This window comes from Malus domestica, chromosome 15 (genome assembly GCF_042453785.1).
Source record: "Malus domestica chromosome 15, GDT2T_hap1".
NCBI lineage: Eukaryota > Viridiplantae > Streptophyta > Magnoliopsida > Rosales > Rosaceae > Malus > Malus domestica.
In genome coordinates this window covers 40,864,962-40,881,512 of record NC_091675.1, presented here as the reverse complement: position 1 = coordinate 40,881,512, position 16,551 = coordinate 40,864,962, and the positions used below count along the sequence as shown (strand labels likewise).

Sequence of the window (16,551 nt, the reverse complement as noted above, 5' to 3'; positions counted from 1 at the left end):
TTGGTCTTAAATTTGCAATATTTATACGATATGTTGACTCTTGATGTGCGAATCTTTGATTACTTTTAGTGAAAAAAATTGTTTACAAGTAGTTAATTAGAAATTACCCTATTAGTGTTGAGAAGGAGAGTAGTGAGAGAGTAATTTGGTGAGCTACTAATCAAAGTTTAGTATAGATTTTCAAAGCTTGGGATTAAAAATGAGTTGGCACTAAGCAATGAGAGGATCAAAATCTCATATATTGTGATACAAGACCCCTTATTTTTTCCTGTTATAAGTGATAATAGGAAATGGGAGTCGAACGGAGGAACTTCGGCACATGAGTGAATTCTCTTAATCATAAAATTGTTGATATGAGCAGTAAATTAAATTTATTGGATACAGTTACTAAAGGCTTCTTTTGAATGGTTATAGTAGAGGAATTTTTAGTGCGAACGTTGAGTCATCACACAGTGTTAGTGACTCGTGTTTTATAATATCGTTAAAAGTCAAAATGCATAGATTTTCGTATTTTAACATAAATAGATTGATAAGTTATCATCTTATTAACATGATGTGCCAACAGAGAGTCATTACCAAAAGTTTATTTTTTTTGGTAATTAAATTTCTTTTTAAATAGAATACATTAATGTAGTCAACAAATAGCATATTGGTTAGTATCAATTTTATCAAATATTAAATCATTTGTGTTTATGTGAGAACACCAAAGAATAGTTTTCATAGATTGCATTGGAAAATTGAGATTATTTGAATATATAGAAGAACGCTAGAGAATCGTTTTGACTTGCATTTTAAGCAAAACCCTAATTAATGAGTTGGTCTCTTTCTCTAATGTAATGAAAAAAGATGAGTGAAAACACTGCCACAAGGAACCAGCTGCAGCTCCATTACAACCCAGTTTTTGATGTCTCACTCAATGTGCAAGGAGGCTCCAAGTACATTGATGACGATGGCCGTCCCAAACGAACCGGTAAATTATACTTTCTCTCCTTCAGACTGCTAAGCATGTTGAATTGTTCGTCATTTTTTTTTTCATGTGTGTTGGTTGTGGGACAAGGAACTGTTTGGACTGCAAGTTCACACATAATTACTGCTATAATTGGGTCTGGAGTTCTGTCATTGGCTTGGGCCATAGCTCAGCTTGGATGGATTGCTGGTCCTGCTGCGATGGCCATCTTCTCCTTCATCACTTACTACACTTCAACTCTTCTGGCTTCTTGCTATCGTGATCCCGTCACTGGAAAGAGAAACTATAGTTACTCCGATGCCGTTCGATCCAACCTTGGTGAATTATGCCTCATACTTTGATCTTTTGGACATACAAACAAATGATTTTTTTTTTCCTTTCCTTTTTTCCAAAGGTCAATAGCTAATCTTTTTTTCTGTTAATTTGAATTTCTCAGGTGAATTTCTGGTCAAAATGTGTGGATTTGTTCAGCAATTGAACCTTTTTGGAATTACTATTGGCTATACTGTAGCAGCATCTATAAGCATGATGTAAGTCTTGAGTAGTTAAACTGAATTAAGAATTTGGTGATGCTTGAGCATACATTATGTAAGGTATTTTATAAAAATCTTTTTGGCTAATGATTTTTTATTTATTGGTTTGTTGTGTTGATTAAATAGGGCAATAAAGAGGTCTAATTGCTTCCACAATAGTGGTGGAAAAGATCCATGTCATATCAACTACAATCCCTATATGATAGCTTTTGGAACCTCAGAAATTATATTGTCTCAAATTCCAAACTTTGATAAGTTGTCCTGGCTCTCCGTTGTTGCTGCAGTCATGTCCTTCACTTACTCAGGAATTGGACTTGCCCTTGGAATTGCTAAAGTTGCTGGTAAAAATAGTTACATATATTACTACTATTTTGAGTGGAGAATTGTTATTCTATGTCTCGATGGCTAGAGAATATATGATCACTCACGGTTATATTTGATATCAAAAGTTGAGATCAATACATTATAGTGATCTTCATTAATTCTTTACCCTTAATATCAAATTCGAAGTTGAGTTACCATAATTCCTAGGCCACTTGAAAAAAGATAAAAAAAAAAAATCTAGGCGACCAGATGACGAGAATGATGCCTCAATTTGAACTTGGTTTTTAGGATTGAAAAGGTTCTGGTAAATTTAATTCAAGCTTTTTTTTTTTTTTTTTTTTGTGTGTGTTAATACCAGAAAATGAAAAAATCAATGGAAGTAGGACTGGAATAAGCCTTGGGATTGTGACTCCTGCCCAAAAGATGTGGAGGGCCTTCCAAGCACTTGGTAACATAGCTTTTGCCTACTCTTACTCAATCATCCTCATTGAAATTCAGGTTTATATCTTCTTCAAATTAAATTTAACAATGTTATACTTTTCGTGGTGATTCGAGCACTTAATCCAACCATATAAAATGCTACAGGACACAGTTAAATCTCCACCATCTGAAACCAAGACAATGAAGAAGGCCACCCGACTTAGCTTGACAGTGACATCCATTTTCTACATTCTATGTGGCTGCATGGGCTACGCTGCTTTTGGAGACTTAGCCCCTGGAAACCTTCTCACTGACAAAGGCTTCTCTAACCCATTTTGGCTTATCGACATAGCCAACGCCGCCATTGTGATCCACCTTGTTGGTGCATATCAAGTTTTTGCCCAACCCATTTTCGCATTGGTCGAAAAAACAACTACAAGAAATTTCCCAAACAGCCAATTCGTCACGAAAGACATCAAAATCCAGATCCCAGGCTTCAGTTACTACACCCTTAACCTCTTCAGATTGGTTTGGAGGACAATTTTTGTTATTCTAACCACCGTGATCTCCATGATCCTTCCGTTCTTTAACGACATTGTTGGATTTCTTGGGGCCTTAGGATTTTGGCCACTCACAGTTTACTTCCCTGTGGAGATGTATATTGCTCAAAAGAAGATACCAATGTGGAGCACAAGATGGATGTGCCTCCAAACTCTAAGTCTTTGTGTCCTTATAATTGCCCTATCTGCTGCAGCTGGCTCAGTTACTGGTGTGATTCACAATCTCAAGGTCTACAGGCCATTCAAGACTAGCAATTAATTTATCAAAGTTTTTATTTGTACTGTTTTTACTCAGCATTTTCCAATTCAGAACACAAGACCCTTAGAAAAGTGGAAAAAAATACCATAGTAATTCCACTTTATGAATCTAAAATACTCAATGTTTTAGTCTTGCACTCTTACTATGAAAGTCTTAAATTTAACTACATATTTTCAATTTCTGTTTTGACATATTCCTTTTTGGAAGTTGTACAATCATTCATACTGAAAGGAAGCACAGTAGAGCTGTGATAATTTAAATACTTGATAAACTAATAATCTTAGATATGTTGCAACTATGGATGTCCATTATTTGGTTTAAGTGGATGACATAAATCTATGCAAGCAATTATATCATGCATGTGTAAGTAATGTTGTCATTTACCTATTCATTTGCCTATATAATGAAGGCCAAGGCCACTAACAACAAAAGAAGAAAATGAGGAAGAGAAGAAGAAAGGGAGATGAGAGAGAGAAGAGAGAGAGAAGAGAAAAGAAAGAAAGAAGAGAAATGTATCAGTAAGCGATAAGGCTAGGGAGAAGAGAGAAAATAGTGAAGTTATCATTATACTCCTATTATTTCAGATAATGAAATAAGGTACTATTGCTGTCCTGAAGATGTAGGCACACTTGCCAAACCTCGTAAATATTTTGTCTTACTTACTTTATTCTACTACACACATATCTCCAATTTCACAACACGTTATCAACACGAGAAACTCACATGTTAGTGGAAAGCACAACTCCATAAATCCGATGAAGCACTACCTACCTCCCACCTTTGTTGGCTGGAATCTCACAGATAAGAAAATCTTCTCGTTTTATCCTTATATCTCTATATGACTAATTTTCTTAAAGCAAATCTATATCTTGTTATATGACTGCATATCATTCTTTGCAGAAGCAAAATGGGTACATACTTTAAATTTGCAAAAACAAAAAAAAAAAAAAAAAAAAAAAAAAACCAATAGTCATGTTACAAGCTTTGAAACTCTGACTTCCTATGCTCAAACATAAAGTTTTCCTTCATATAAGTTATTCCTTATCCTCTCTTCCATAATATATCAAAATTCTAAATAGATCCAACGGCTAATTCATTAAAGATATTAGAAATATTACTATAGACCCGAAATTCACAGAAAAACTGGCAACCATGTTAACGGCTTTCAAACTTCAACCTTCTGACCTCATATGCAAACACTTTCTTCATTCAAGTTGTTCATTACCTTCTTATCCATGCCATACTAAATTTGGGTCAGATCTAACGGTTAGATCTTCCTATAATTTTCAGAGACTACCATTGATACATGGTCATGGTTAAAAAGAAAAAGGAAAGTATAGTAAGTTAATATTTACTTTTTTCTTGTTATTATTAATTATGTTATTATTGTGATTGGTGCTTTATAATCATCCATCATATATAATATATGATAATATAAATGGTACGGATTGATCACCCTCACCCTTCATATATATATATATGTGTGTGTGTGTGTGTGCACGCGCGCGCGCCAGTGGCGCGACACTATCGCCCTTCTTACAATAACAATTGTCATCTTTAAGTTCTAATATTTATGTGAATGATGATGAATTAAAGCTCTTATCACAATCATTACTTATTTAAAGCAATTTATTTATAGTAACTGGAAATACCGCCATCTGCTTTAATTTACATATTGTACTACATTTTATTATGATGAGTATATACCTAGACCCGAAGTTTCTTGATCTAATTAGAACCCGAAGTTCCTTAATCCTCATCATAAAAAAATTCAGACCTAAAATTCCTTGATTCTCATCATATAAAAAGATCGGACCCAAAATTCATTGATCCTCATCATATAAAAAGATCGGACCCAAAGTTCATTAATCAAAATTAAAACTTGAAGCTTTTGAATCAGCTGAGAGAATAGTGTTTCCTCAACTAAATTAACATGACATGCATTAAGCGGCTTAGTCCACATACTAACAAATGAGGGCCAGAAGCTCCTTGATTCATGTAAATGAGGACCATAAGTTCCTTAATCCATGTACAAATTAAGTACGGGCATGAATTCCAAAAATATGAACCAAAGGTTTTAATAATGTTGATCTTAAGAACAAATTTCAAGTACATATGCATAAGGATTTGACCTAAAGTTCAAAATATGAATAATGTTAAGAACTTGAAGTTCTAACATTTTGTGTGGACATGTGTTATATATGGTATGAATTAATTATCACAAATTCCGTCATACTTGAATTCCTTCCTTTTGGGAATAAGAAAATGGTGAACTTAGCAAAACTCGATTTTGTTACCATCGATATCTTATAAAAAGATACTTTCATGAACTCATAATGTTCGAGTATTCATGTGGAAGCATATAATATTAAAAAACATCTTTGCTTAAAAGCTCATTGAATCATATTCATGGAACCAGAAGTTTCCATCGTTGCTTAATTGATTCATATTAATGGAACCAAATGTTTTCAAAGTTTCCTATATCTAACAAACTGAACCAGAAATTTCAAACATGTATAAGACCAGAAGAGAGGGAACTTCTATATATACGCGTGCATACACATGAATTACAACTACAACAGTAAAAAGTGGAAAAAAAAAAGTTTTCGAAAAGGTTGCTCATATGAAGCCTTAGTACTTGACGGAACCCTAGAAGGGGGAGGCACCGAAGGTTGATCATTTGAAGGCTCAATGCTTAGCGGAACCCTAGAAGGTGGAGGCAATGGGTGCCTTCGGAATAAAGTCAAGAACCTCTGGTGGTCACTTTGAATCTAACTTTAGGATTCCTGCACTGGTCGAGCTTTCTCTTCATGTTCGTCGATAATTATTTGCAAGTATATGCAACTCTCTATTCTCGTGCTTGAGCCCTTTAATTTCTTACCTAAGACTTGCCACCTCAGCCATTAATGGTTTAACTTTGTGAGTTCAAGCAAGTAGACATTGGCCTATGTTGGATATAGAACTCGCACACTGAACACTGAAAGCCAAAGTGTCTTGAGTAATCGATTCATCAGACTTTTTTGAAAGCATTCTTTTATCTTTAGGAGTGAGAAAGTTCCTAGCTATTACTGTGGCATTTATATCATTTTTCATCACATAGTCTCCAATCGTAAGAGGACTATTAGAGGATAAGAATAATGGGCACCGAATATTATCCTAAATAGATATATGTCTGCATCTTCCACAACATTCAAATCAAAACAATAGTCAAATGGGCAAGCCATTTTTAGAAATGATGAAAGAAATCGATATCAAATAAATTGAATTCTCATAAATGCAATGATAGGAGCATAGTTATGCAACTTAGTTAGCTTGTTTTCTTGCATTTTCATAGTTAGTTTCTGTGTATTCTAGTGATTTAAGCTATTTTCATGTGTTTGTAGGTTCATATGACAAAGTTGGCAAGAAAGTGCGATTTGGAGCATTTTGGAGCAGTTTTGGGCCATAAATGGATAACATATGCATCAAGCAAGGCGGATGGACGTTTTTGAAGTTCAAGAGGCTAGGAATGTGCTGAAAAGATGAAGAAAATAAATTCAAGATAAAGAAGATAAGGAATCAGCCAAAAAGAAGGAACATTATCCAAAACCTTATCTTATCCAAATAAACCTTACCTTATCTTAACTTATCCTAACCTTATCTAATCTACCTTATTTCCAACTGCAAGGGGGAATTACTTTCAGTTTAAGACACCTAAATGCAGATTTCTAGAAGCCTTAACATAATCCTACAAGGGTGCCACACCCCTTCTTCTAGAACCCTACAAATCAGCCACACCTAGCCTTTCTAGTAGCCATGTTTCTGCCACTAAACTTATTCCTAATTCTTCTTGGTTTTTTCCATTTAGTTAACCTTTTTCCTTGGGGATTTGTAGTGCTAATCCTTCTCCAAAGCTACCTAGGCCGTGCCTTTTTCTCCCTATAAATACAAGTGCCACATCATTTATTCAAAATCACCACACCACCCGCACATACAAGAGCCTAAATTCAGAGAAAGATATCATTGTCACGCAGCAAGGAAGGAAGGGAGAAAGTTGGAGCCGTGACTTGCCATTCAATCTTTGGAGTGCTGGGACGTTCCTGGTTCTTTCTATCCTTAGTTTTTGTTCAATGTTTGTTTTAATTTGGTTTTATGTTTTCAAAGACATGAGGAACTAATTTCTTTATAGTTGGAGGTGAATTCGAAGCAATGATTATATGTTTTATATGAACTGATTACATCCAGTTATTGTTTCTTGAGTCTTGAATGTGATTTGCTTATCTGAGTTATCAAAAATTGTTTATGTATGTTGATTGAGGGTCGACACTTAATTTGCATGCATGAATTTGATGCTAGAGTATAAGAGCGTTTCACCTAATCGTTATGAACTTATATTCACAAGTAGTGAAAGTCACTAGTCATGATTGTGTTAAGTGAATCCTTGGTAGAAGTATCATGCTTTTCATAGTTACGAATACTTCGTCAATGCTTATGGTTTTCAAAGAACTTAATGACCTTTGATATGTCTTTCTATCATGCTTTTCATAGTTAGGGAACTTGATAAGGATATTCCATCCAATTCAATGAATTAAGGAAAATATGATGGTTAATTTGTGCTATCACGGTTAACTTGGGTGTTGTCATTCATAGTCTAAAGGAATAATAACTGGAAATTGGTTTGTATGCATATGTCATGTGTGGAGAAGGACCCTCTAACTAGCCTTTTACCCTTTTCAATTCACCAAATTCGTTTTTATAAAGTGTTTAATGCAAAGTTTCTATTTTAAGTTTTAAATTCATCATAAACAATCCCCTATTCATTAAGTCTTGTTAGTTGAGTCATAATCTGTTTTCTTTTAATCTTTTGAGTCAAGTTAAGTTTATTTTCATCAAAATCACTTGTTAGGTCTAGAATTGAGTCTTTTTTATTGTTTGTTGTTGTTTTGAGTGTTTTAAGTCAATTTTGAGTCTATAGAGTCTAATTTAGTGTTTTAGAGTTTAATTTGTGTAGATTAGCAGCCCTTCTAATCCCTGGCCTAAAACGATCCCTACTTTCATATACTACAATCATAGGGTTTTAATTTGAGTGTTAGAATATTTCACATCAAATTTTGGTGTCGTTGCTGGGGATTAGTAAAATTGCTAATCACTCTACTTTTTGTTTATTTTACTTTTGATATTTGATTTAGTTTTCTTTCTTTGATTTTAGGTACTAAAGAAGTAAGACATGGCAATTGCTAATCTTCAAGCTTAAATAACGAATCTTACTTCTCAGTTAACGCAATATATCGAAATGACCACAAGGCAAAGTGTCCCTACATTTGGTGCATCTTATAGGCAAGAATATCAAGCAACTCAACGTCCACAAAGAGGTTGGGAGAATGTCAATACCTGGGGTTATCAAGATCATAATCAATCAGGAAACAATTTGTTTTCTAACTTGTACAATTCAGATTTGAGTGATCATTCAAACTCTATATGGTGGGAATCTCAACAAGTTCAACACAAAGGATATTGGCAGCCATATGAGGAGTTCTATTCAAGACCTGCGTAGCCACCACAATCTCATATACAATATGCCCAACCAAACTCTGGTTCATCAATAGATTGTGATCAAATTCTTGATGTTTTAATTTCTTTGGCACATGGCTCATAAAATCAAGCCAAGGAGGCTCAACAAGGAGAATATTGGCAGTCATATGAGAAGTTCTATACAACGCCTATGCATCCACCACAGCCTACCCCACAACAATTCCAACCGAATTCAGGTTCGTCAATAAATTGTGCCCAAATTCTTGATGTACTAACTTCTTTGATGCAGGAATTACAAAATCAAGCCCAAGTGATGAGCGAATCGAAGAATCAAACGTGAGAGATCGTGCAATTCATGGGGCAAATGCAAGAACAAAGTGAACTATCTGACTCAACTGTTGAAATTGTTGAAGCTATCACCTTGGAAAGTGGCATGGAGGTTGGAGATGAACCCAAGATGTCCAAACCAAGCCAAAACATGGATGAACAGCTGCTGCTTGAAGAAAATGAGGATAACAAGGCCATTGCAAGGGAAGAACCACCCATTCTGCAACCTATCCTAGCCCTAACACTCTTGCCGCAACCCCATATGTCCTCTATACCGTCCACTACAACCAAGGTAAGCCCAAATTCAATTCGTTTTGACCCCGTTCCACCAAATGTCCTTATTCCTTGTAGGATCATGCAATCCAAGGAAAAAGAGGGTGAGAAAGGAATCTTCGAAACCTTTCCAAAGAATCAAGAGCAAGAAGTGGATGAGGAATGTCTAGAATTCATGAAAGAGGATATACTTGAGACAAAAATTCCCAAAGAAGTTGGATTTTATGACACGGGATAAGTCATAACTTTCAAAACACCAAATCTGGCTGAATTTTCTAGTCCTACAACTTTCGAATGGGTGTTTATTCTTGAGTTCATGTTGGAGCACACAGGTAAGCCACCTCCCCGAATTTCAATTTGGTTTTATACTAATATGTTGTTAATGATTCAGGCACTCACTCTAGAATTTAAACCATTACCGGATCATTTCAAGTATCACCTCCCATTCAAAGATCAATTCCATGTCGTGGGACCTAGGGGATTTGGAATGGAAGTATCGGAAGACGTTAAAGCAAGCGCTTCTTGGGAGGCAACCCATGTGTTCAAATAAAGAAGACCTAGGAATCTCTGACTCCATAACCAGATTTGCGTTCTTAAACTCTACTCTTTATTGTTTTTATTTTGCCATAATTGTCGTGATTGTTAGTTGTGTTGTTTGCTTGCTTATGGGTGAATCTATGTTTGAAACATTGAGGACAATGTTGGTTTAAGTGTTGGGGGGGGTTAAACAAAGTGTTTTTCATTGATTTCGTGGGATTTTATCACCTAGCACCACTAGAGTTGTTTCTCACTGTTTTGAAGTGTTTTTAGTGTGTTTTGAAGTGTTTTAGTGTGTTTTGAAAGAAAAATACAGAAATTTGAAAAAAAAATAGAAAATGTTTTGAAAAACCCAAAAAGAGTTGTTTTAGAGTCGTTTTTGTGTGTTTGTTAGTGTCTTAGGGTACCTTCCAGCACAATGATAAGGTTTGGTTTTTAATTGCATGACTGTTAAAGAAAGTTACAAACATGGGTGGAAGTTTGATATGCTTTGTGGTGTATACTTGGTTGTAGTTGTCATTAACGAATTCACATGTAATCAAAAAGGAAAAAAAATCAGTTTTTGTAACATTCTTGAAGGAAAAAACTCAAATTGACCCTACACCCTTTAGAGACTTGAGCCTAAACATTGTTTGGAAAGTTATTAATCTGTGATTTCTTGTTTTCTAAAGTCGTTGCATGATCTCATTATTCTTTGCTTGGTTGCTACTTAGAATGCGTTTTATCATTTTAGTTCCAAATACTAGAACTCATGCCTGTTTCATTCAAAGCTTAAAATTGAGTGCATAACATATAACAAGATGAAGTTGTTTAGTAGCTACCACTAAAGCCAAAAAGCCTTAATCCCATGCATTTATTTTGTAGGTTTAACCCCTTTGAGCCGTATTTAGCCTATTTTCTTTGTTAGCCACATTATCCTTACCTAGCCTAGAATAGGACTATCCATACCCTTGTTCTTAAAGTATAGTGGAGCATGACTTATTCATTTTGATCAACATTATGCAGAAAACAAGTGTGGGGGAAGGTTATTTCCAACAAAAGAAAGAAAAAAAGAAAAATAAAAAATACAAAAAATAAAAAACGTGAAAAAGAGAAAGAAAAAGAAGAAGAAAAAGAAAGGAAAAGAGTTGAAAATAAGTGAGAATGAGCTCACAAGTATTGGTTGTTGAAGAAAGGGTGCAAAAAGTTTGAATATGACCCTAAGTTGTACGAAATCCCCTAAGTGTTTCAAGTTATTTGTTGCATTCAAGAGTGAATTCTAAGTTGATTTCATTGCTTTGCTTACTATTGCTTTAAGAACCTTTGCCTATCCTTACTTTTCTTTGTTAGCCAATACCTTAGACCCGTTACAACCCTTAGACTTCTATCTTGGTTATTGTGTGTTTCAATATATGGAGTTTGGGATTGGTATGAGCATATGGTATCCCTGGTTCTCGCGTCTAAGTAGTGGCATTCCATTCATGAGATCATACATATATACATGCATTAATAATTCCAAAAAGCGCTGATGTGAAAATTAACTTGACACACAAATTAAATCCTATTGATGACAATTGAAGTATTAAGCAAGTAGGGATCCTTCTAGACCGGGGATTAACTAAGGATGCTAATCAACACAAATAAGACTCAAAAACACTAAACTAGACTCTATAAACTTAAAACTAACTTAAAACACTCAAAACAGCAAAACTAGATGAAATTGACTCAATTCTAGACCTAACAAGTGATTTGGACGAAATAAGACTTAACTTGACTCAAAAGACTAAAAGAAAACAGGTTTTGACTCTAAAAACAAGACTTAAGAAAAAGGGATTTTGTTTTGACGAAATTAAAACTTAAAAACATAAACTTGTAAAACAAACTTAAGAAGACACGAAATTGATGAAATAGAATGGTGAAAGGCTAGTTAGAGGGTTCCTTCTCCACACATGACATATGCATACGAATCGATTTCCAATTATTCTTTCGACAAACCATGAATGATAATGCCCCAAATTAATTGTATTGAACTAATTAATTCTCAGATTTCCCTAGATTCATTGAATTGAATGGAAAACGCATCACAACCAAATTATTCTTTATCAAGTTCCCTAACTATGGAATACGCATAATAGAAACGCTTAACAAAGATCATTAAGTTCAATGGAAACCATAAGCATTGACGAGGCATTCATAACTATGAAAAGCATGTTACTCTTGCCTAGGATTTACTTAACACAATCGTGACTAGCGACTTTTACTACTCATGAATATAAGTTCATAACGATTAGGTGAAATTCCCTTATACTCTAGCATCAAATTCATGCATGCAAACTAAGCATGCATCCCTAATTAACACACAAGAACAAGTTCTTAATAAAACAAATAAGTAAACCACATCCACAATTCATGAAACAATAACTGGAGGAAATCAATTCATATAAAACATATGATCATGGCTTTGAATTCACCTCTAACTATAAAGAAATTAGTTCCTCATGTTCGCAAATAAACAAAGATAACTTAAATTAAACATTGAAAATAAAAGATGGAAAACACCTAGGCTCCTCCTCTTACTCCTTGCAATACTCACGGCACAATGAGAGTTGAATGTGTTTGAGGGACGTATGAGTGTAGAAAAATATAATAGAGGGTAGTGAATGATTTGTGCAGCAAGGGTGTGTATTTATAGGCTGAAATACATGTCACAATCCCTAAGGATTTGGATAGGTTTCTGAAATTAAAGTGGGACAAGGATTATGTCACCATACCACCCGCACATACAAGAGCCTAAATTAAGAGAAAGATACCATTGTGACGCAGCAAGGAAGGAAGGGAGAAAGTTGTACCCGTGACTTGCCATTCAATCTTTGGAGTGCTGGGACGTTCCTGGTTCTTTCTATCCTTAGTTTTAGTTCAATGTTTGTTTTAATTTGGTTTTATGTTTTCAAGGACATGAGGAACTAATTTCTTTATAGTTGGAGGTGAATTCGAAGCCATGATTATATGTTTTATATGAACTGATTACATCCAGTTATTGTTTCTTGAGTCTTGAATGTGATTTGCTTATTTGAGTTATCAAAATTTGTTTATGTATATTAATTGAGGGTCGACACTTAATTTGCACGCATGAATTTGATGCTAGAGTATAAGGGAGTTTCACCTAATCGTTATGAACTTATATTCACAAGTAGTGGAAGTCACTAGTCATGATTGTGTTTAGTGAATCCTCGGCAGGAGTATCATGCTTTTCATAGTTACGAATGCTTCATCAATGCTTATGGTTTTCAAAGAACTTAATGACCTTTGATATGTCTTTCTATCATACTTTTCATATTTAGGGAACTTGATAAGGATAATTTGGTTGCGATGCGTATTCTATCCAATTCAATGAATTAAGGAAAATCTGATGGTTAATTTGTGCTATCACGGTTAACTTAGGGTGTTATCATTCATAGTCTAATGGAATAATAACTGGAAATTGGTTTGTATGCACATGTCATGTGTGGAGAAGGACCCTTTAACTAGCCTTTTACCCTTTTCAATTCACCAAATTCGTTTTTATAAAGTGTTTAATGCAAATTTTCTGTTTTAAGTTTTAAATTCATCATAAACAATCCCCCATTCATTAAGTCTTGTTAGTTGAGTCATAATCTGTTTTCTTTTAATCTTTTGAGTCAAGTTAAGTTTATTTTCGTCAAAATCACTCGTTAGGTCTAGAATTGAGTTTTTTTTATTGTTTGTTGCTGTTTTGAGTCTGTTTTGAGTCTATAGAGTCTAATTTAGTGTTTTAAAGTCTTATTTGTGTTGATTAGCATCCCTAGTTAATTCCCGGTCTAGAACGATCCCTACTTACATCTTTTCTACAATTGTCAACAATAGGGTTTAATTTGTGTGTCAAGTTAATTTTCACCTCATGCAACAGGGAAATTTTCCACAGGTGGGCAACTATCCGAGTGCGCTTATTTGATACAATTGATGCCTCTGTACAAGGAGAGGCAACACAACCACTCATTCAAAAATCGAAGAGACACCACTCTCCAACTTTCAAAAGCTAGATTTTTCTGAATAAAGTTTGTAGGTACTTCTCAAACGTAATCTTAGCTTTCAGATATCAAGGTCTATCAAATTACCTCTGACAAAGTTAAAATGCAGGATTTTCATTGTTTTAATTGCACGAGTGTTGCCGACAAGCATAGATCACAAGGTCCCAACAACACCACTACCTACTATTTAGAAATCCCTACATATGTCAACCTCCGTCTTCCATGGCAAGGAAGGCCTCCGAAAAACTCTTCTTCCTTGCCAAGAATGCATCTTCAACTAAGAATCTCAAAATACTCAGCTCTCCTCCTATCGAGAATACCTTTTCAACCAAGTCTTTCAAAATGCCCAATCATATATTTGATCTGAGAGCAAAAGTATCACATATCATGATCTTTCCTTATCTTTTCCTTCGCTCTTGCTCTTGCCTGCAAGACAAGGAAAAAGAAAGCAATAAGTCAGAACCTAAAATCAAACTTCCGGTCTGAAACTGATTGCTTGGAACCTTTGCTTGATTGTTTACCTTGCATTGCTCTTGAGTAGTCATCTTCAACTATCACCAACACTGCAAAACAATTGATACGATGTTTACTCTTTACACTAAAGCTTTCAAAACGATTGAGTCATTGAAAAGTGATGCTTTTAATGACTATTCAAAGGCAACGATTGCACACCATTTTTGTTGTGAAGAAGGCTGAAGCTAAAGAATCAACGAAAAATCTATAGAAGTTTAAAGGGTGAAACTGATTGGCTGACTAAGTGAGTGGAAGACCAGCAAATTCTATATGAGTCTATGACAAAGTCAAGAATGATTTCAACTAATATTCTAGATGCGCAAAAGGTAATACAGTCTTCACGATTACAAATAAACTACCAAATGCATTAATAAGTAACAAAGATACCTCATGGATTGAAGCCTCAATAAGGTTATCCATGAACTTGGCGCTACTAAACTTTTGCATGCCCGAAGCATGTCAATCTTTGTATGGATTTAAGTCCCAAAAGGACAATCTATGGACATGGCAATTTTATTGTGTACTATGTCTCATGCCTAAAGCATGATAGGCGTATAGGTTCCAATGATTCAATTCCCTAGAAGTAGAGATTAAAAATCCAAGCTTTATAGCGCTCTAGAGGAGCTTATGAACCAAATTCTCCAAACAATTCATTTAATAAGAGATGACTGTCCTAGAAGAGACAATGTAAAGCCCCTGAAGAGGCAAGGATATCCAAAGTATTGAAATGCTTATAAAATATACATGTGCATGCACACGAAAATTATGAGATCACAAATCGATGATAACCAATGTTAATTTTGGTTTTACAGCAGCTGCTAAATTCATCAATGAGTTGTGTTGATATTGAGCCACATTCTTTTGTTCATTGATGGAATGAAAAATTATTGGCCATAATGGAGAAAGGCAATTCCATTACATGATGCAACAGTTTAGTAAGAACATGGAAAAATGAACCTATACAACAAATCATCAAATGATGTTGAACCCAGAAGGTTACAATGACCATGTGTAATAGATTGAAATACACTCACATGATATGACGCATGGTTCCTAGTTGAAACATGAAATTGCGATATACTCTTGTAAACGTGATTTCCCATTGTGAAACTTGTTCATTGCAATGGAGAATTATAAATATATGAAATGTCGAAGCATATGTCCATAAGTAAATTCCCTCAATTATATATAAAAGCAAATTACTCTGTATAAGTTTCAAAGGAGCATGTGTTATGAAGTGTAGAAAATCCCAAAAGGATTCAAATTCCTTAAACTAAGCCTGGAAACCACAAATTATGTACTTGATACCATTGGATGGTATAAATTACCTTAGTGACTACTAGCATTATGATATTGTTGCATCATACTAAATTTCTTGCATGAGTTGATATTAGAGTGGGACTCCTAAAGAGTCCGAAAAAATTATAAAGTGTTGAAAGGATTATTGTCTCAAGCTGCAAATCAAACAATATGCCAAAAATAAATAAAGGCAAATTCTTATTCATTGAAAGGTTTACGGTATTAAAAACCATATTGTTTGAAGATCATGAGTTGATCACTCAAATGGTTAATTAATTTTTAGGCACTAAGAAAGATCATTCATCATCGTGAGTGAAATGATGAATTGATATTTGGTCCAGAAGTACCACATCTTAGTAAAGTATTCCTTAATGTATTTAGCAGAATACACTAAATCAGTTATCGCATTTCCAGTGGAGCAAAATATCAACAAATGGGCATGGAAATGAAATAAACTATTTATATCTCCATGAAATTACAGGCATGTGCCTGTTCTATTACAAATAACTCACCAAAAACCCCTTATTCAACAAGAAAAATATGAATATCTCTTTAGCATGCATACAAATCACTTATAAAAAGGGATTTGTATTTTACATATGGAAAATAGATTGATCCTACAATGATTAAGGAGGCAAACATTTGTCGTTGTATCTTCATATCTCTCATAAATACATATCTCCATGAAGCTAATCATGAATGTGTTTGGCTAATACTTGTGACCTATTAAAATTTGGAGTGCATGTGATCCACCTTTAAAAGCAGACACTCCAACTATCATGCATGGTATCAGATTACATCAACTTTGTAACCAGTCAGATTGAAGAATTCGAAATCAGGGGAAGATACTCATCAAGGGGAGTATCCAAAATAGATCAAGGTTTTAATGAGGCAATCGATATTGACATATGGTCATGCAGGGGGAGTGTTGGAAATATAGATGTCTATTATTTGGTTTGAGCGATGGCATCATGCATGAACAAGCAATGATGTCATGCCTGTG

General features: G+C 34.6%; 1 protein-coding gene across 1 annotated transcript; it reads left to right on the top strand.

Moving 5' to 3' along the window:
- Positions 1–846: 846 nt before the first annotated feature.
- Positions 847–3,103, top strand: LOC103431667 (amino acid permease 3-like). The gene is made up of 6 exons (XM_070812957.1): positions 847–970; positions 1,058–1,285; positions 1,404–1,497; positions 1,627–1,841; positions 2,183–2,322; positions 2,410–3,103. The coding sequence occupies exons 1-6, from the start codon at positions 847–849 to the stop codon at positions 3,061–3,063; spliced, it is 1,455 nt and encodes a 484-aa protein (XP_070669058.1). The 3' UTR covers positions 3,064–3,103.
- The last annotated feature ends 13,448 nt before the right edge of the window (positions 3,104–16,551 follow it).

Excerpts from the sequence above, each read along its gene's own strand:
- LOC103431667 (XM_070812957.1), top strand. The coding sequence starts at position 847 with ATGAGTGAAAACACTGCCACAAGGAACCAGCTGCAGCTCCATTACAAC. Across the intron at positions 971-1,057 it reads TGGCCGTCCCAAACGAACCG|GAACTGTTTGGACTGCAAGT; the intron begins GTAAATTATACT and ends TTGTGGGACAAG. Across the intron at positions 1,286-1,403 it reads TGCCGTTCGATCCAACCTTG|GTGAATTTCTGGTCAAAATG; the intron begins GTGAATTATGCC and ends TGAATTTCTCAG.